This window comes from Brachyhypopomus gauderio, unplaced genomic scaffold (genome assembly GCF_052324685.1).
Source record: "Brachyhypopomus gauderio isolate BG-103 unplaced genomic scaffold, BGAUD_0.2 sc114, whole genome shotgun sequence".
NCBI lineage: Eukaryota > Metazoa > Chordata > Actinopteri > Gymnotiformes > Hypopomidae > Brachyhypopomus > Brachyhypopomus gauderio.
The window spans coordinates 197312-217320 of record NW_027506935.1 but is presented as its reverse complement, the minus strand read 5'-3'; the positions used below and the strand labels follow the sequence as shown (position 1 = coordinate 217320).

Here is a 20009-nt window from a genome sequence, read left to right as displayed (position 1 = left end):
GAAGCACAAATAACCACAGACAGACAAACATACAATTTAAGAATGAGGACAAGTATTATCTGCAGAGTTAGTGGTCATTATATATGTGGTCAATTATGAATACAAAACACCCTGACATCATCCCTCCCTTCTAGCTTATTTTAAAATCACATCATTAATGAAAAAGGCACAAATGATGGGGCAGAAAAGTTCTTGGATCATCTGCTGCACTTCTGACTGTGTCTTCCACAGTTGTGTCTATGGGAAGAAAGAATATATAAATGTATCTTGTGAGTTCTTGTGAGTATTCATCGCAAGACAAAAGGTTGACGGTCATCTGTCAGTATTGTATTTATATTATACTGGAAACTAGAGGTCTACATTTATGTGGAAACCCTGGAATAAGTAATATTGCTGCTAATCATTCCATATTGGCTGGTGTGTTAACTGCAACTGAAAATGTGATCTTTCATTGCGCGTGCTGGAATGCGCAATGAGCCCCGCGATTACAATCCTGTTCAGGAGTCATAAAACAGACAACCACTAGAGGGCGGCAGTGACGCGTGCGAGGAGCACTCGGGCACAGCACGAGCGCTATGTCCGCGACATTTCAAACGGGTTTCAATAAAATGCTGTAACCCGTCTACGTTTAGATACAGCCTTGGTTACATTTACATCTTTCATTATTTCATTATTTCATTATTTCATTTGTGGCTTATTAACATTCTTACATGAGTGTTTAAGGTTGATTTCAGTCAATTTTCTCACTTTTTTCTGTCCACTCTCGTGTTCTACGGGAACTGTCCTGTGAGTCTTGTGGTCTGTCTCAATGCAAAACTGACACACACACATATTGTCATTTTTACAGAACATCTCCAGTGGTCTCATGTTTCTGACATATGTAACCCTCCAGATTCTTCACAGGGTTTAATAGTTTGTGTTTCTTAAGTTTTGTGACGTTATTATGGGGCTCTAGATGAGATTTACAAAATATCAGACCACAATCCAGACAGGATTTTACAGCCTTCATCTTCACTCCAGTGCAGGTGTCACAAAGAACAGCAGGTTTATTGAGGCCACTTTTCTTCTCGAATTGATCCACAACCTCTCTCAGTGTTGTATTAATATTGAGTTCAGGTCTCTTATTGAATTTCTCTTTACATAATGGACAATGAAAATGTTGACTGTTATCCCAGTAGTCTGTAAGGCAGGTTTTGCAGAAGTTGTGTCCACATGGAGTTGAGACGGGATCAGTTAACGCATCCAGACAGATGGAACACTGGACCTGCTTCTTAGACAGGTGATTTCTGGAATCACGTGTAACTGTTTGATAAGATTAGAACAAAAATGTGAGGAATACTTAAACGTCTTTAATTGTTCAACAGTTATTTTCTTAGTTCTTTTTATGTTTACACTTTGCAAACATAATCTAAAGACCATACGATCAGCTTTCTGTCTATCATTCTGTACATAGGACAAAGTTGATGGAAATAAAAAAATTAACAATGTAAAATCTTCAGATTTAAAAATTGTGAAAATTCAGGTTACTTTCTGGATGTAAAGAATTTAATTATGAAATTGATCTACTGCAATAAATAACATACCACTGAACCTTTTAAACACCATTTAAAGTACTCCACCCTATAACCGTTAATCTGGTTTGACTGGATATATAACAAAGCCAAGGGCATCCTGTCTTGTGGGAGCAGGACAGTATAGTTCACACAGAGATCCTAATCTGTCTGATCTGGGTTGGCTGGGTCCACTTACCCTCAGACGGTGTGTTCACACTGTTCTCTCTGCTTTCTCTCGGTTGTGGTAATTCTGCCATTGCCTTCCAGTTAAACGTCTTTATCTGTTTTTAGCAAGAAACAAGACCACTCAGTCCGCATACAGAACACAAGAATTTTAAGAAAATAATAATAAAATCTGCTATTGTAATGAACATTATTTATGGTTACATTGTGATACATTGGTGTGGAGTTTAAGCAATTAGTACTTAAACATTTTAATAGTCATTGAGAGATTATATGATAATTAGGGGTGGGCATAGATTAATTTAAATCTAGATTAATCTCACTGAAATCTTGAAATTAATCTAGATTAATCTATATTAAAATGGCTCATATGCGTGCTACCCAAGTAATGACTAAAAGTCAGTTTTTGAGATAGGATTTCTCAGTGGCGGAGCTAGACTTTTATCCTTGGGGTGGCCAGAGGGTGGCCAAAGCTATTTTAGGGGGTCCATAGACTATGACAATGTATATTTAAGAAAAGCATTCAAAAGCATTGCAATCAAAATCTGTAAATGTTATACTTTTCATATCAAGTACATCTTGAGCACGCAGGAGATCAGATTTGTGTATGAAATTTGCAGTTTTTTTACAATGTGCAAAATGTACAACATGTAAAAGTAAAAACACAGATGTGCTACTTCTGGCATATCTTACAATCCAAATATACGAAATAGGAAAGCTGCTTTCAGCATTCCCTCGATCAGTGAGTGACTTGAGTACATATTTTCAGTAACTTACATCACTGATACGGTCACACAAACTTAAGTCAGGGCAAAGAAACCACTGTAGAAGTAATGTGTAGTATAATATTATTTTCCCTAGAAAAGTGTCTTTTTTTACTATTTATTTATGTACAATATGTAAAATTATAATATAATTAATTCAGCGAAATTTTTAAACTTGGTTAAAGAAGACATTCCGAGATGTGGTTTTGTTAACCCTTTCAAGTTAATGCGGCCAATGATGTATGTAATTTGTATTTTAATGTGTGTATGGGAAATAAGATGTTTATCTATGAAGGATTGTTAAGTTTCGGTTAGTTATTTAGTCTCAAGGACTATTCCGAATCTACTGATGTTGTTTGTAAGCCAATCTACTGATTTGTGAATATTTATGTTGTTGAATCATATTCTTATTGTCTACTAGGAGAATCCCTTACTGTATGAAAATGTATTATTGTATGTTTGTACAGTTCTCACGGCATCGTTGGTTACACCTGTGTCCGAATTAAATGCCAGTAAATCAGGAACGCCTTGTGTCCGTTTTTTTCAACTTGGAGGGAGTTACATAGGCAACATAGTTACATGAGGAACTTGGAAAATTGGATGACTAACTTCTGTAGTATGCGCAAGATAGATCCGTGATTGGTGCAGAAAAATATTTTGCGCAAGTGGCACATGATTTGGGTGGAGTGACCAAGGTACAAGTAGCCCTACCTGTTTTAACTGTAAATTGTCAGATCTCGTTCCCTTAGTGTTTCATTCTGTTCTGTTTTATCTAACTATACAGAATGGACGGTTAAAGCAGTATTATTGCTTACTGTCAAGTTTATTAAACCTTCATACATAGCAGACTCACTGGTACATAAGTCTCTCAGCTCGCGGTGTGTGTCACACTCAAATCCGTCCCTCTGGGAACATAACATGTAACTAACAAATCCACTTGTTACATCCTTTCTCTTTTTTTTTTTTTTTTCCATTAGCTTCATTGGCTAATTAAACATTACAACACATCATTTAAGAACATTAACTTCAGACGTATATTTTGCAAACATATTCCTAACTATGCATTCATTCCAAAATTAACTGTGCATTCAATAATTACGTTACTCAAATTCTGCCTCTTTTACAGCGCCAAAACAACTTGCATCCAAAACATATAAAGAGACCAAATTATCCATCTCACTGAGTATAGTCCCTCAAATAGGCAGGTCGTTTAACCTGACAACCAGACCTTGTAGTAGTAGCGCACTGATCACTACTATGACCACTTTTAGCAGTGGCTCCAATTCGTGCATCTGTCCCTGTTTGTGCAGTTACTGAGGGTTGGCAGTAATTGTGTCTGAGATGGCGTTGGTTTCTTCTCAGGACACCACCTGACTCCAGCTCCACCTCATAAGATCTGGGACTCACTGGTCTAAGCACTTTAGCCGTTTTCCAGACTCTACAAGGTTCATAGGGTTGGACTCTAACACTGTCCCCTGAGTTGAAACAGTCCAAGTCTTTTGCTGTCCGGTTATAATATTTCTCTTGTCGTAGTCTGTTGTTAATTAATCCCTGATTGTTGTTTGACACTTTGGGCTCCAACAGAGTCTCTTTCATAGGAAGAAGTGTCCGCGACCTCCTACTGAGAAGTCTCTGTGCTGGACTTGTGTTGAGACCTTGGCTCGGTGTGTTGCGATGGTCCAGTAGAGCCAAATATGGATCCTGGCCGGCAGATGCAGCTTTCTGCATTAGATGTTTTGACGTTTTTACAGCTGACTCCGCCTTCCCATTGCTTTGTAAGTATCCGGGTGATGAAGTCCTATGTTCAAATTCCCACATTTGGCTGAACCTTTTAAACTCGTGCGATGAGTACTGCGGTCCATTATCCGAGATAAGCACATCTGGAATCCCATGTCTGGCAAAATGTGCTTTCAGTTTGTGAATCACCGTGTTACTTTTGGTGTCCGGCAGATAGTCAACTTCCCAATAATTCGAATAATAGTCAACGGTTACCAGATATTCCTTATTGTTCCAAGAAAACAAATCAGTTTCTACCTTGGCCCAAGGTCTGTAAGCCATGTCATGGGGATGTAATGTCTCTTTTTGTTGCTTGGGGTCAACTGACCTGCAGATGTCGCATTTGGAAATAAAAGTCTTTATTTGACTTGTCATCCCTTGCCAGTATACACACTCACGAGCTCGTCTGAGGCACCCTTCTACCCCCAGATGTGACGAGTGTATACGTCTGGTTAGGTCCGCTCTTAGTGTATCAGGGATAACTGCTCTTTCTCCCCTGAACACTATGCCATCCTGAAAGCCTAGCTCATCCTGGAAAGCAAAATAGTGTTGCATATTTCCAGCAATGTCTTTTTTGTTTTGAGGCCACCCTTTAAGGATGAACTTGATCACATCCTGCAACTCTGTGTCTGCTCTTGTTGCATCACGAATGGCTGAAAGTCTTTCTGCAGAGATTGGCAAGTAAGTTATCATATTAACCGTCTCTAGCTCTGACTCTGTCTCTCCCTGAGTGCTGTCAGGTAAGTAAGCTCTGCTTAGTGTGTCAGCTAGAAGCATGTCTCGCCCAGGCACATAGATCACATTAATGTCATATTTTTGCAGTCTTAGTAACATTCTCTGCAATCGCTTTGGTGCACTGAGTAGTGGTTTTTTCAAAATGTTTTCCAGTGGCTTATGGTCACTCTGAACAGTCACTTTCCTACCATAAGTATACTGGTGGAACTTTTCCATTCTGAACACTATAGCCAAACATTCTTTCTCTATCTGGGCATAACCCCTTTCCGTGGGAGTCAATGCCCTACTTGCAAATGCTACTGGTCTACCTCTTTGAGTCAGGGCTGCTCCCAGTCCCGTCTCTGAGGCGTCACACTGTAGAGTTAACTCCTCGTTTTGTTCATAGTACTTTAGTAATGGAGCATTTGTTATTTTGTCTTTCAGTCTTCCCAGAGCTGTTTCATGAACCTCAGTCCATTCCCACATGTTGTCCTTGTGTGTAAGTTGTCTCAAAACTTCGCAGTCATCCGAAAGATGTTCACAAAACTTGGAAAGGTAGTTCACCATACCCACAAGTCTCTGTACACCCTTGGCATCTGTAGGCCTTGGTAACTCCCGCACTGCACGAACTTTCTCTGGATCTATGCGGAGACCTTCTGCTGTCAGCAAGTGTCCAATGTATGGCACAGACTCTCTCCTCAGTTTAAACTTGTCTGCATTTGGTTTAATGTCTCTTTGTCTGCACCTCATTAGGAAACATCTCAAGTTGTCCGCGTGATTCTTGTCCGCTTCCTCCTGTGTATCTCCCTCACCTGTAATCAGTATATCGTCAGCAATGATATACACCCCTGGTAAGCCCTCTAGTGCGTGCATGAGTTTCCTTTGGAAGATTTCTGGAGCTGGGCTTATACCCATTGGCATCCTGAGCCATCTATACCGTCCGAATGGGGTTGCAAACGTAGTGAGGTAACTGGACTCTTCGTCCAGTTTGACATGCCAAAATCCATGCTTTACGTCACATACCGTAAATACCTTTGCCTTCGAGAGTCCTGGCAGTACATCATCTATAGTGGGAAGTGGATAATGGCTTCTTTTTAATGCTCTGTTCAGTGGTTTTGGGTCTATACAGATCCTTAGTTTTTTGTTTGGTTTCCTCACCAGTACCTTACTGCTTATCCAGTCAGTGCTGCGCTCCACAGGTGCAATGATTTCTTTGCTCTCGAGTTGTTTGAGTTCCTCTTTGAGTGGGGTCATCATAGCTACAGGCACTCTGCGTTTAGGTCAGGGGTGCTCATTACGTCGATCGCGATCGACCGGTCGATCGCGAAGGAAGTGTCGGTCGATCGCGAAGGAATGTGCGTAGATCGCGTCACATAAAATAGTAGTAGATGAATCGCACATCTGCACTGACGGTTGTATTTTGATTGACATTCACGGTAGCCAATCTGCAATCCACTCAACAAATTACGTTCGCCCCCCCCCCCCCCCCCCCCTCAACATATTACGTTCGCCGCCACCCCCCCCCCCCCTCCCCGCTCAACATATTACGTTCGCCCCCCCCCGCTCAACAAATTACGTTCGCCGCCACCCCGGTAGATCTTTCTGACTGGGTCATCTTATAAGTAGCTCGCAAGCTGAAAACTGTGGGCACCCCTGGTTTAGGTAGTTTCACTGGGGGTACTGTCACGTTGTGGGGGGGCCCCCTACCGGTCGCCCCCGGTTACAGCGGCAGCGGTCCTGTTTTTGGTCACGTGATGTTCATCCCTCAGGTGGGCGGGACCCGTGATCCGTCTCACCTGAGGGTCGTTTGTTCGTCTATATACGTCTTGTCTTTGTACCAGTTGACTGCTGGTTATTATTTCCTTCATTTGGAACAATGCACGGGTTTTTGGTTTGCACACTTTCTATTAAACCATCCTCTTTCCCTGAGACTTGGCGTGATCGCTTCCTTTTTGAGTTGCTCACCCTGCCCGTCACAGAATAACCAGCCACCTTCGGAAGCCGCCAGTCTCCTTTGCTTTCTCCTTCGTTCGTGGTCATGTCTCGTGGTAAGTGTTTGTCTACGTGCTGTGTGTTTGTCGTGTATTGTCTGAGAGAGTGTTGAGTCTGTCCCCACTCGTCCCACCGTGTTTAAATGTTGTTTGTGTTTAAACCCGTAAAATCACACGGCGGTGACTAGAGCTGGGGACCAGTAGACTCCGCTCTCGCCCAGCGAAACTACCGGTGCCTCACATTGCGCACGTCCGTTGTTCGTTATCATCTGTATGTGTGTATGTACGTTGTGTTTTAATAACGATGCGGACGTGAGCGAGTGTGTGAGTGTGCCGTGGTGTGTGTTTTGCTGGTGGTGTTCGTGTGTGTATGTAGACGGGTCCATCGATGCGTGCTGCACGCTAGAACGCGTGAGACGCGATTCTCTCTGCTCCTTTCGCCTCGCTCACCCGATATCCCGCGGTGACGGGGGTGAGCGACTGCGAGCCAGAGGGACGTCGCTGTGGGCGTGGCGCGCAAGCCGCTCGCGCATAGCTCTCTCTCCAAAGATCTACGGATCCCGTGGTGAAAACGGTGAGAGAGAGAGAGCTGGAGTGGGCGCATCGCGCTCCCCAGAGCGCGCGCATCGGTGGGTCCTGTCTGTTTGTTTGTGTTCTGTCTTTGCGTGTTCGTTTTGTCCTAGAGTGTAGCGTGCTTTGTTTTATGTAATTCCTCTCTTGCACCCCTCTTCACTGTGTGTGGGGAGGGGTCCATTTGAGGTCCCGTGCCACTGGAGGTGGCACGGAGGGCATCCTGGGTGCGTGTGTGTTATATGTTGTATCTGTGTTTTTTGTTTTGTTATTCCCCAGAGGGGCCCCCCTAAATATGTTTTTGGGGGGGAGCTATGGGGTTCCTGAGCCACGACATGTGGCTCAGAAGGCACTGCTCCATCAGGAGACCTGACCGGTTGGGAGGGACCCCTGAGCAAAGAGGAGCCCCTGTACCCCTTTGTAGGCGGAGGATGCCTGGGGTGTAAGGACAGGGTGTCTCCTCATGCCAAGAAGGGGTCCCTTCCCCCCTGTGTAAAAGGGGGGTCAGTGGTCGGAGCAGTGCGCGTTTTGTGTTATGTGTTGTCTGTGTGCGTGTGTGTGTGATGTGTTGCAGGTCAGTCCTGGTGGTGGACTGCGGTACTCCCGGACCTAGTGGGGTCTCCAGGAGGAGACCCTCTCCTTCGAGCTCGGGGTGACCAGCGTGTCCCTGTTGCGGATTGCCAGGGCCCTGGTCTCTGGCGCTCCTGGGTTGGGTGGAGGAGTCCACCTTGAGATGAGGGGCCCCGGGGAGGGGTTCACTCCCCAGGAGTCTGGGGTGACCCCTAGCGAAAGGGCAGGGGTCAGCTCCGAGCAAGGAGGTAGGTTCGGGAGGTGGTTGGTGGAAGCCGTGGCCGCACCCCAGTGTGGAGGCCTGCACACATCCACACCTGTGACGTGTGTTGGGCCATGTGCTCCCGGTCCGCACACAGCAGTGGGGCTTAAGCCTAAGGCCGCTTAGGGCGCGAGGGCCCTGTGACCAACCGGGGCGTGGTTATCGTCTTGTTGACGGCCCGGTCGGTCCAGGGTTCCGCCCAGTAGGCGAGCTAACCTATGTGTTTTATGTTTTCAGCTCCAGGACTGCAGGGAACGGGTCCCTGCCTTGTCTGCGTCCTGTGACGAGGAGCTTATGTGTTTTGTGTTTCAGCTCAGGACGGCAGGGAACGGGTCCCTGTCTTGTCCCCGCCCTCCCGCCCCTTTATTGTGTTTTGTGTGCTGCCGCTGTAAGCCGCACATCCGGAGGGGAGTGCGGCTTTGGTGGGGGGGTCTGTCACGTTGTGGGGGGGGCCCCCTACCGGTCGCCCCCGGTTACAACGGCAGCGGTCCTGTTTTTGGTCACGTGATGTTCGTCCCTCAGGTGGGCGGGACCCGTGATCCGTCTCACCTGAGGGTCGTTTGTTCGTCTATATACGTCTTGTATAACGGTAAAACAATATCATAGACATTTAAAGGTACCGTGTAGACAGCTGAAAAACTGATTATACTGAGCAGGGATGAGTTTCCTGAAAACTCAGTTTCCGCAAATAACGAACAACTAACGAATAACGTGAGAAAATGACTAATTTCAGCTACATATGTTACCGTACGTTCCAGTGGCGGCTGGTGCAAAAAAAATTGAGGGGGGCGCAAAAAAATGAAAAACAAATAAAGCAGTCTTAGTGCCCTTTATTTATTTGAACATGAATTTTGCCCTCCTTTCCTTCTGGCCTGCAAATTTCTCTATTATATTAGTATTAAATTCAGTCATCTCTGTGACTAGTCTTTTCTCCATTGACAACATGGCCAATGCATTCAGTCTGTCCTGGGTCATTGAGTTTCTCAGAAAAGTCTTGCATTTATCTGAAAGATATTTTAAGTCTCGTACCCCGGTCCTTGTCCACAATTTTTCTGTGCCAAGACTTTGAAAAAACAAACATGGGAAGCAGTAAAAGGCATTGCTTACATCGCATCCAGCTAGCCAGCTCTGTTTGTCAAAGAGCTGGAAAAGGCTCGGGTGTAAGCTCGTCCTCGATCACTCGCGTTCTGCCGAATTTGTAAATTTGGTTGATCCGGGCCAAGCTCCTTTATCCTTTTTTTTTCTTCAGTTGAACGCTGTGTGAATGGATTTTTTTGCAACGCTAAAACGGAATTTTCTCTCATTTTGTAAAAGATGCTGCTCCATAGACGTAATTTTGATTTCAAAAGTGGGGGGGACATGGATTCGTCGCTATTTAAATATTTGGTTTTAACCGTAAAAACTGGGGAGGACCAAAGCAGGCTTTTGAAAAAGTGGGGGGGACATGTCCCCCCCGTCCCCCCCCAAAATTACGTCCGTGTGCTGCTCCAACCTGTAGCTATTCAACGTGAACCGAGTTACGTACCGCAGATGACTGACTGACACTACCAACAAGAGTGGGGGTGTCTAACAAGAGTGGGAGTGTCTGGGGCGCAGAGAGCTGCGCCCCGTGGAAAATCTGAAACCGACCAATTAAACTGCAGCCTCACATCACGTGCTTGGCAAAAGTTTACGCATCTACATTGACTCCCATTAGACCGGTGCCCCAACCAGGAAGTGTGCACAATGTAAGCAATTAAATACAATTATGTGTTTACTCTTTTAATAAATTCAAACGTGGCTATATTAGACACACAGTGTAAATAATTTCCTCACTATCGCAATTTATAATTAACTAATTTTAATATCGGAACAATATTAAGGGGGCGGCGCCCCAGCGCCCCGTATTGACCAGCCGCCACTGGTACGTTCTGTGTGAACTGCAATCTACCAACGGTTATTAAATGAAGTCTTCGTTCGGTACGCCCTTCAACTCGGGAAGGAGAGTACTATTGCGAGCGAAAACTGATCCGTCGATTTTACAATGTCAAATATACAATAGCTAAGGTTTAAACTTAAACCGATTCGAAATCCGAGTAGAGTAGATGAGACACATTTTTACGTTACAATACATTAAAAAATGTCCAGGTGGAAATGTTCGGATGGTGAAGTAGCCTACAATTTTCGAACAAAGAACTACACACTAGTGTCGAGTTGCACCTGTGACACATAGACACATAGGACACAGGTGGCAGTGATGATGGGGCGGAGAAGCGCAGATGGCACTGGGGACGGGGAGGACATGTCCCCTCCAGATTTATATTATTATTTATATCTTATTATTATACGATTTATATTGTATATATATTGTACAGCTTGGTCCCCCTCACTTCAGAATTTCCATCTGCGCCCCCCGTGATGGTGGTATGTTAATTACGGTAATGGGTGATTAGGAGAGAGGGAGGAATGTTTGTGTGTGGGCGTTGCCTCTTGGAGACTGGCCAACTGTGACAAATAGACATTTTTGATTAAATATTTATGGCAAGAGTACTGTAAGGCATGAGGTACTACTAAGCAGATATACATGTATTTGCTGAGTGATGTGATTTCTTTTAAACCTTTATTAGAGAAAGAAGGAAATGGAACAATCGTCATCACTACAAGGTAATGTCACGGTGACAGCTCCGGACCCCTCCTTTTGGGCGTGTCGTTACGTTGTGTGTGTCTAGTTATGTCCATGTTTGTAGTTCCGTGGGTTATTTGTGAGCATGTTCGTTAGTCTCACCTGTGCTTTGTCTTGTGATCACAAGGGTATGTGTTCAACACCTATTTAATGTGCGTTCACGCAATGTCTCATGCTCATCTTTGTCTGAAGATTGTGTCTGTAAGTGTTACATGTGGAGTGCTCGCGCTAAACGCGCCGCACTTTATTCGTTGTGGAGCACCAATAAACGTTATATGTTGAGTTACCCGCTCGTCGTGCCCGCCTCCTCCCTCCGTAACAGATAAAAGTTGGCGCATGGATGAACCACCTGAGTGTAAGTTACATATCACACACACATGAATGAAACACAGCTTGTGTGTTTAGGAATATTCTCCATTATTTTTATCTTAACTGTAAATTGGTTCAGTAACAGTATGAACAAAATAGAACTGCTGACTACAGAATGGAGTGATTTACACTCTGAGCACCATGTTGTGAGTGTAAACCATGTTAAGATTCAGATCAGGAGATTAAAGTCTGAGGTGGTGGTGCTGAATCCTGGAGAATGAAGGAAGACACACATGATGATCAAACTGAACTCAGATCAGGAGTCAAAATGTAACTTGTTTATTCCCCGTTGTCTACAATTTTGACAGTTCTGGAGTATTTAGGAACCATATGTGAAATTCACATCAGAATAATTTAATACTTCATGCATCTTTTCAGTCACACGTGACTCCAGCAGCCTCCAGTCTGAGGAGCAGTTCACGTGTTCTGTCTGTCTGGATGTGTTCATTGATCCAGTCACTACTCCATGTGGACACAACTTCTGTAGGACCTGCCTTACACCAGAGGTGGGGACTCGAGTCACATGACTTGGACTCGAGTCAGACTCGAGTCATTAATATTAAGACTTTTGACTTGACTTGAAAAAATATTCAGAGACTTAGACTTGACTTGGACTTTTACACCAATAACTTGGGACTTGAATTGGACTTGAACCTGTTTACTTGCAAATACTTGATTTTTTTACCCCAAATCTAAATTTTAAAACGCATGTTAATATTTATAAAGTTCGCCCCATTCATTTCATTTCCGTCCTTCTGACGCAGACCGGTGTTACACCAGATTCTGTGACCGTCGAGTTTTGTGACCACAGGGGGCGCTATTTCACAGTTTCTGTTGGAGGCACAAACGCTTTACGAATGCTACGTAAACTACGCTGATGCACTTTCTTTACTTGTTTTTTTTGGTGTCCACGAGCCAAAATATGACAGATGTTTATATTTACATTTTATCGTCTCTTAATTACATAAATGTACTTAAACAAGATTTACCATCCCCTCACCATTGCAGCCAACAAAGAAATCATGAATGGGATGTACAGGTGAGCCTTTTTAACTGGGGTCACCAATTCTGACGGCAGCCATCAGAATATGTGACCCCACTGAATCTCCAGGTAACAATAGTACACCGTGACCCCACAATAACAGAAAACAATGAAAAAATAACCCTAACCTTTTATTAGTCTATATTTAAACATTTTATCCAAATGTTTAGAATAACCATTTGTAATGACAGCATCTTGCTTACGATGAAGCTTGCTATTTTCGTGTAAAATGATGTAACGAAACATTCTTGTTTAAGTACATTTATGTAATTAAGAGAAGATAAAATGTAAATGATCTGTCATCTTTTGGCTGGCGGACACCAACAAAACGAGTAAAGAAACGCATCAGCGTAGCATTCGTAAAGCGTTGGTGCCTGTAAAAAAAAAAAGACTCGAAAGGACTTGAAATTCCAAGTTTCAGTCTTGGGACTTGACTTGACGGTTGCCTGTCTTGACTCGAGACTTGACTTGAGTTGACTGTCTTTGCTTGAGACTTGACTCGGGACTTGAGGATAAAGACTTGGACTTACTTGAGACTTGCAAAACACTTACTTGGTCCCACCTCAATACTGGTACAACAGTCCACACTGTATATGTCCACTATGTAAAGAGATATTTACCAAGAGACCTGAACTCAAGATTAATACAACACTGAGAGAGGTTGTGGGTCACTTCAACAAGAAAAAAGATCTTGATAAACCTGATATTTTTTGTGACACCTGCAGTGGAGTGAAGTTGAAGGAAGACACACATGATGATCAAACTGAACTCAGATCAGGAGTCAAAATGTAAACTGTAAACTCTTGTCTGGATTGTGGTCTGACATTTTGTAAGTCTCATCTAGAGCCCCATAATAATGTTCCAAAACTTAAGAAACAGAAACTAATAAACCCTGTGGAGAACGTGGAGAACTACATATGTCAGAAACATGAGACCCCTGGAGCTGTTCTGTAGAGAAGACGAGATGTGTGTGTGTCAGTTCTGTACTGAGGGAGAACACAGGACTCACAACACTGTTACCATAGAGGAGGAGAGTGGAGATAAAAGGATGAGAGACACTAACACTGGATAATATCAACATTAAAATAAAAAAAATTAAAAAATTTAAATATAAAATATAAATTAAAAAAATTAAATATAAAATATAAAAAACGTGAATGAAACGTAGGGCACCATTAAAATATATTTAATATAAAAATATATATATTTCTTTGTTTTCCTGTCTGCCTCCAGACACAACTGGAGAAGATGCAGTTGAAGGTCCAGCAGATGATCCAAGAGAGACTGAAGAAGATGGAATAGATCAAACACTCAGTTGAGATCAGAAAGGTGTGAACTACCACCTACTACTTCATATCTATTACAAACAGAGGATTAAATACAATTTTGCAGATTTTTGAAAGCTAAAGCTAAATTAAGCTCAATTTCACCTTTGCTTGATTAAAGTTTCTTTTTCTATTAATTTCTTCTTCCATTAGAAAAGCACAGACAGAGAGATTGCAGACAGCATTGAGGTCTTCACTGCTCTGGTGCACTCCATTGAGAGAAGTCAGGCTGAGCTGCTTCAGATGATGGAGGAGAAGCAGAAAGCAGCAGAGAGGCAGGCTGAAGGACTCATTAAAGACCTGGAGCAGGAGATCACTGAACTAAAGAGGAGAGACAGTGAGCTGGAGCAGCTCTCCCACACTGAGGACCACATCCACCTCCTACAGGTCAGTGTTCCTCTCTCTACTCAGAGACAACACAGCACATCACAGGACAACCCTCCCCATGCTGAGGGGTTTCTCCTCTCTCCTGCTGTACTGTAGATCTACCCAACTGTATGCAACCCTCCACAAACCAAAAACTGGTCTGATGTCAGCATTGACATCCGTCTGAGTGTAGTGAATATGAGAAGAGTTTTCTCCTGTCTTCAGAAGACACTGAATGATAGAATTAATAAAAGACTGAATGAAAAGCTGAGAGATACAGGTGATAAACCTTTACATTTGACATGTACCAAGTATAGGTTTGGAACAGAAGAAATATTTTTGTTTTAGCCAAAGTAAGAGAGTACGGCAGTATTAGGCATGACAATTTCTTTCTCATTCATATCGCACAGCCATGAATCAGCTATAAATAGGGTTACAGATCACGTACAAAAAAGTAACTCAAATTTCATTTGAAAGGATCAGATTTATGTGTGAACACTGCCTGAAAAAAATGTATTTGTGTCACAATAAGGAAAAAAATAAAATACTATTTATACTAGGGGTGACCTGCAATAGTCGCTGATTCGACTATGAACATCATAGTCGAATGTACCATTCTAACTGCATGGGGGTGCCCAAGGATGCTGCTAAGCATTAGTTGTTACATGAAATGTCTTTGTTTTCATTATATATAGCCTTTTGTCAAATAAAATCATCCTCATTTCTGTTAATAAATATTTTTAAATGATGTGTGCGCATTAACAATAGGCATCTTCCTTACTACACATTAACAAATCACACCCTGCGGTTGCACAATCCAAATGAGCGGAGCTGAACACGCTACAGGATAGTCAGCATGTGCCGAGATTATAATGGCTACTAAAAAACATCACAAGTGTGAGAGTATTTTGAAAAAGATAAAGATGAATCAAACAAAGTAAAGTGCAATTTATGTCATCAACGTTTTTCATTTCACACGACAACAACCAACACTGGAAAAAAAGAGACTAGCCATGTTTTGGATTTGTGTAAGCATTTTGAGTGTATCTAACACCACTGCCTCATGTTTTAAACAGACATGTAATTTTATTGTGTAAAAACTACACAACACACAGAGAGAATAAGTTGCTGCTGAAGCAAAACATGTGTGCAACCAATGTCCACTATTGAATTGAATAAATCCAACAAGTTCTTTTTTCAGTGAACATGGCATACCATTAAAAACGCGTTTCGTGTCATCTCGTCTTGTCGCAGTACGTCTCGCACTTGTCGCAGTGCGTTTTGTTGTTTGCATTTTAAACCCCGTTACTTGAACCTTTACTTCTTTGCTGTTGTGTGGCAATTTTTTTTATATTTCGGGCAGGCATATTTTATTTAAAATATTTTTGACATTTTGCACAGTGCCTGTCTGACAGTTCGATATGCGCACTGACGATGACTTTTTTTGTTAATGTTTCATTAAAAAATAAAAAAAAGTAAATAAATAAATAAATAAAAGCTAAATAAAGCCAACCTACCATGTTTATTCATGGAGTTTTAGGTTTTTCCTTTGAAGTGGAAAAAAGTCCTGAAAAAATACATATATATTAATGAAATATGGATGGAGACCTGGGGTCAGGAGATGCTCTGTTCGAAATAGACTACTACATACTGGATACTGCATACTGGACTCAGTATATACTGGATACTGCATACTGGTCCTCGTAGTAGTATGCAGTACAGTTTCCAGTATGCGACAAAAGCAAAGCATACTACGGGGTCACGTGAACGTAGCGTTGCATGATGGAATGCAGTACACCACGAAGATAGCTCTGTTCACGTACTGGAATATTTTACGGAAGTAGTAGGTCATCCGGGTATGTTTCGCGTACAGGAAATTTTCATTTTGGTCACATACTGCATACGGCATACTGATTTGGGGCTCGATCAGTACACCAGTAGTATGTAGTAGGCTATTTCAAACACAGTCGTGTCACGTTACGGTCCCCAAACCCTCCCTTTGGGGCGTGTGTTAACGTTGTCTGCGTCTATTCGTCTGCGTCAGTGTATCTCCGTGGGTGCGGGTGTGTCTTGTATTATCCGTCTCACCTGTGGCTCGTCTCGTCATCACGTGGGGTTGATGTGGTCTGTCTACACTGTAAAAAATTGCTGTTAATTTACAGCAGAATTCCAACAGTATTAACCTGTTATTTTTTAAAACAGCACTCTACTGTTAATACAAACAGAAAATTGGTAATTTACTGTTCTTTAACAGGACTATAAATTTACAGGGAAAATCTGACAGTAAACTACTGTATACTTCATATACAGGAAGTTGCTGTGAACTGATAAGCATTGTGGGTATCTTTGCTGTAATTCGAGCGCCCCCTTTTGAGCATTTCCTAATTACAGTAATTAACTGTAATTAGCAATGGCTGCTGGGAGATTAGAAAATCCTGAGTTTTTTCCCTATTTTTTTCTACTTGCTTGAATGTTTTAGCAGTTGTAACACTGCATTGTGGTGCAAGTTACATCGTGGACCTGAAAACCTAATCTAAGTTTTTAGCTAACTGTACGAAGCTAACAAAAAATATTAGAAAAATACTTAGGCTAGAATTTTATATAAAGGCAGTCATGGCCTGGTGGTTAGGGAACTGGTCTTGTGACCGGAGGGTTGTGGGTTCGATTCCCAGATCTTAGGCCATGACTGAGGTGCCCCTGAGCAAGGCCCTTAACCCGCAATTGCTCACTTGTATAAAAATGAGATTAAAATGTAAGTTGCTCTGGATAAGGGCGTCTGCCAAATGCCATAAATATAAACCCAGCCATTGATGGTTAAGGGTCTTGCTCAGGGGCCCAGCAGTGGCAGCTAGGAGGAGGGGGGGATTCGAACTCAGGACCTTTGGATTGCAACACCAACATCTTAACCACTGCTACCGCTGCCCTTTGAGCTGTTGTTTTTGTATACAGAGTTCTGTTAGCTGTAACAGAAATTAACAGTAAATTGCTGTAGGTTTAAAAAAAACAGTAATATTGTGTAGATTGTGTTTACAGTATTATGCTGTAATTGTAATTACAGTATCCGTACTGTAAAAATAGGGTATAATACTGGTGAAACTGCTGCCAGTAAATTACTGTAATTTTACATGGAAATTTTTTACAGTGTATTTAATGTGCGTTCGCGCAGTGTCTTGTGCTCGTCGTTGTCTAAAGTCTACACGTTACATGTGTATGTTCCCTGTTCCACGTGCGCTGTCTTGCGCAATCATTTGTGTAAATAAAAGTGACGTCTGTCGAAACCAGCGGATCTGTGTCTTTTCCGTCTACCAGCGGATCTGTGTCTCTTCCGTCTGCCGCCTCCCAGCGTCACACATAGAATGTGTTCTTCCTCTAACAATGATGAAATTATGTTCCTAGTTCCCCAATAGCACCTATAAATTATGCAGTCTGTGAGTGAGACTTCAATATTTCCCTTTTTAAATGTGTAATTATTTTCTAAGATGATACAGTCATTATAAAGTGTTTAGTCTGTGTATATTTTGGTCTCCTACAAACCCTGTTATATATTTTAATCAGTAGGATATATATTTATGTAGTTTATTATTATGTATGTATAACATACTGTATGTTTCTCTCAGTGGACGTGACTCTGGATCCTGACACAGCTAATCACTACCTCATCTTGTCTGATGATGGAAAACAAGTGACACATGGAGACAGAAGACAGAATCTCCCTGACAACCCAAAGAGATTTGACCTGTATCCCAATAGAGGGTTTTCCATCCAACGAGTTTTTGCGCATTTTGAAAATGCGCATGAAAAAAGCTGGATGGAAAAAGACCAAAATTCGAAAAAAGCCCCAAATATCGCAAAAAGATTTTTACGCTAGGAGGAGGTGGAAAAGTTAGACTATCACATCGCCAAAATTCGGAAAAACTGGATGGAAAAGGGTTTTTCGCATAAACGATGACGTATCGTGCCTCAAGTCATGTGGTACATACAAAAACAGTTCTGGAGAGAGCAAAAATTGAATTTAACTTCTCCATGTATAGAAAAGAAAAAGAAAAAAATGTTTCAAAACCTCAACGTGCAAAAATGCGTAACTGCCAGATGGACGTAAAACCACTATTGTTTGGCGTCCTCTCACGTGATCCAAAGTTTATTCGCATAACTGTAATGAATGGAAACAAGGCTTAATTCGCATTTTTTTCTGCCGAAACTTGGAAATTGCGCATTTTTTTTTCGAAAGGTTTGGATGGAAACCCGGCTACTGTCCTGGGAAAGGAGGGGTTCTCATCAGGGAGTTTTTACTATGAGGTTCAGGTCAAGGGGAAGACTTTCTGGGGTATAGGATTGGCCAGAGAGTCTATTGACAGGAAGGGGGAGAATACACTGAGTCCTCAGAATGGATTCTGGAGTTTGATTCTGAGGAATGAGAATCAGTATACAGCTTGTGATTGTCCCCATATCCCCCTCACTCTGAGAGAGAATCCCCAGACAGTGGGGGTGTTTGTGGATTATGAGGAGGGTCTGGTCTCCTTTTATGATGTGGAGGCCAGGTCTCTTATCTACTCTTACACTGGTCAGTTATTCACTGAGAAACTCTACCCTTACTTCAGTCCTTGTTACAATGATGGAGGTATAAACTCAGCTCCACTGATCATCTCCCGTATATTTAAGGCTGAATGAATGTTTGCCATATTCAATCTATGATATTTGTCACATATGGCTCCTCCCTCCACCCTTGTCTTGGGTAATTCGGTCTAACCCCACCTTGTTTTTCGTTTCCATGGTTTCCCCACACTATCCCTGTGTCTCACTGTGTTCGCAGTCTCTGTGTATTTAGTTTGCTCCTTCCAAGCCTTCATTGTCGGTTGTTGTCCGTATCTCCCTTGTGTTTCCCTGCCCATTTAGCCTGCGTTCTATCTCGCTCGTTTAGGTTACCTAGTTTTCCTGGTTCCCGGTCCGCGTTGTATTGTTTGGTTAGTCTGTCGTTACCTTTACTTTACTTCTCTTGGTTCTATGTTACAGTTCAGTTCATGTTTGCTCTTCACTTCTCTGCGTCGTTTGTATTGCTTAACGTTGTTAGTTCTCGTTTATCAGTATTTTTCCATGTCTTGTCTTTGCCCCTGGTTTAGTCGCCTGTTTATTATTCCGATTCTGTTTTCACAATAAAGAAAAGAAAGATCATTACAAACCCTGCGCAGTTCCGTCACGCCTAGTTAAACCGTGACAATATTGCAATTAAAAATTTTTAAAGATTGCAAAACTGATTACAATAATACAATAATCTTTTCTACTGTTTCCAAAGGCAAGAGCATGACAGAAGAGTATTGTAATCTGTAATGGTATTTAGTTTTAAAAGAAAACCAGCTCAAATAAAATATGTAAACGTGAATGAACATGTAAACAGCAACAAGGAATGACAGAGTGAGACGTGAGGGTAGGAATGGACGGTCTTTAATCTCCATGGAAACACAAAACAACGAAGCAATGTAGTGAGCAGAAAAAAGGAAGAATGACTCATTAGTACAGTAGTGTTGTCAGTACTACAGTACTGTCAGTAGTACAGTAGTATCAGTAGTACAGTAGTGCTGACAGTGGTACAGTAGTGTCAGTACTACAGTAGTGTCCATAGTACAGTAGGGTCAGTAGTGCAGTCAGTAGTGCTGTCAGTAGTGCAGTAGTGCTGTCAGTTGTACAGTAGTCAGTAGTGCTGTCTGTAGTACAGTAGTGTCAGTAGTACAGTGATGTCAGTAGTACAGTAGTGTCTGCTGTATTAGTCGAGGTGTAGTGATTCATCAGATTAGTTGTAACACACTTTTTGTAGTAAAAAGCGACTAGCGACAAATCTAGCGACTTTTTGTGGTGTTATTGGAGACT

The 20009-nt window shown here is 42.2% G+C and overlaps 1 protein-coding gene across 1 annotated transcript; it reads left to right on the top strand.

Moving 5' to 3' along the window:
* The first annotated feature begins 10993 nt into the window (after positions 1 to 10993).
* Positions 10994 to 19150, top strand: LOC143497879 (E3 ubiquitin-protein ligase TRIM21-like). Its single transcript, XM_076993495.1, is given in 9 exon segments — positions 10994 to 11026; positions 11793 to 11920; positions 13258 to 13391; positions 13393 to 13503; positions 13689 to 13785; positions 13935 to 14168; positions 14265 to 14427; positions 17765 to 17895; positions 18399 to 19150. Coding segments are annotated over 9 exon segments (1440 nt in total). The 5' UTR covers positions 10994 to 11001; the 3' UTR covers positions 18816 to 19150.
* The last annotated feature ends 859 nt before the right edge of the window (positions 19151 to 20009 follow it).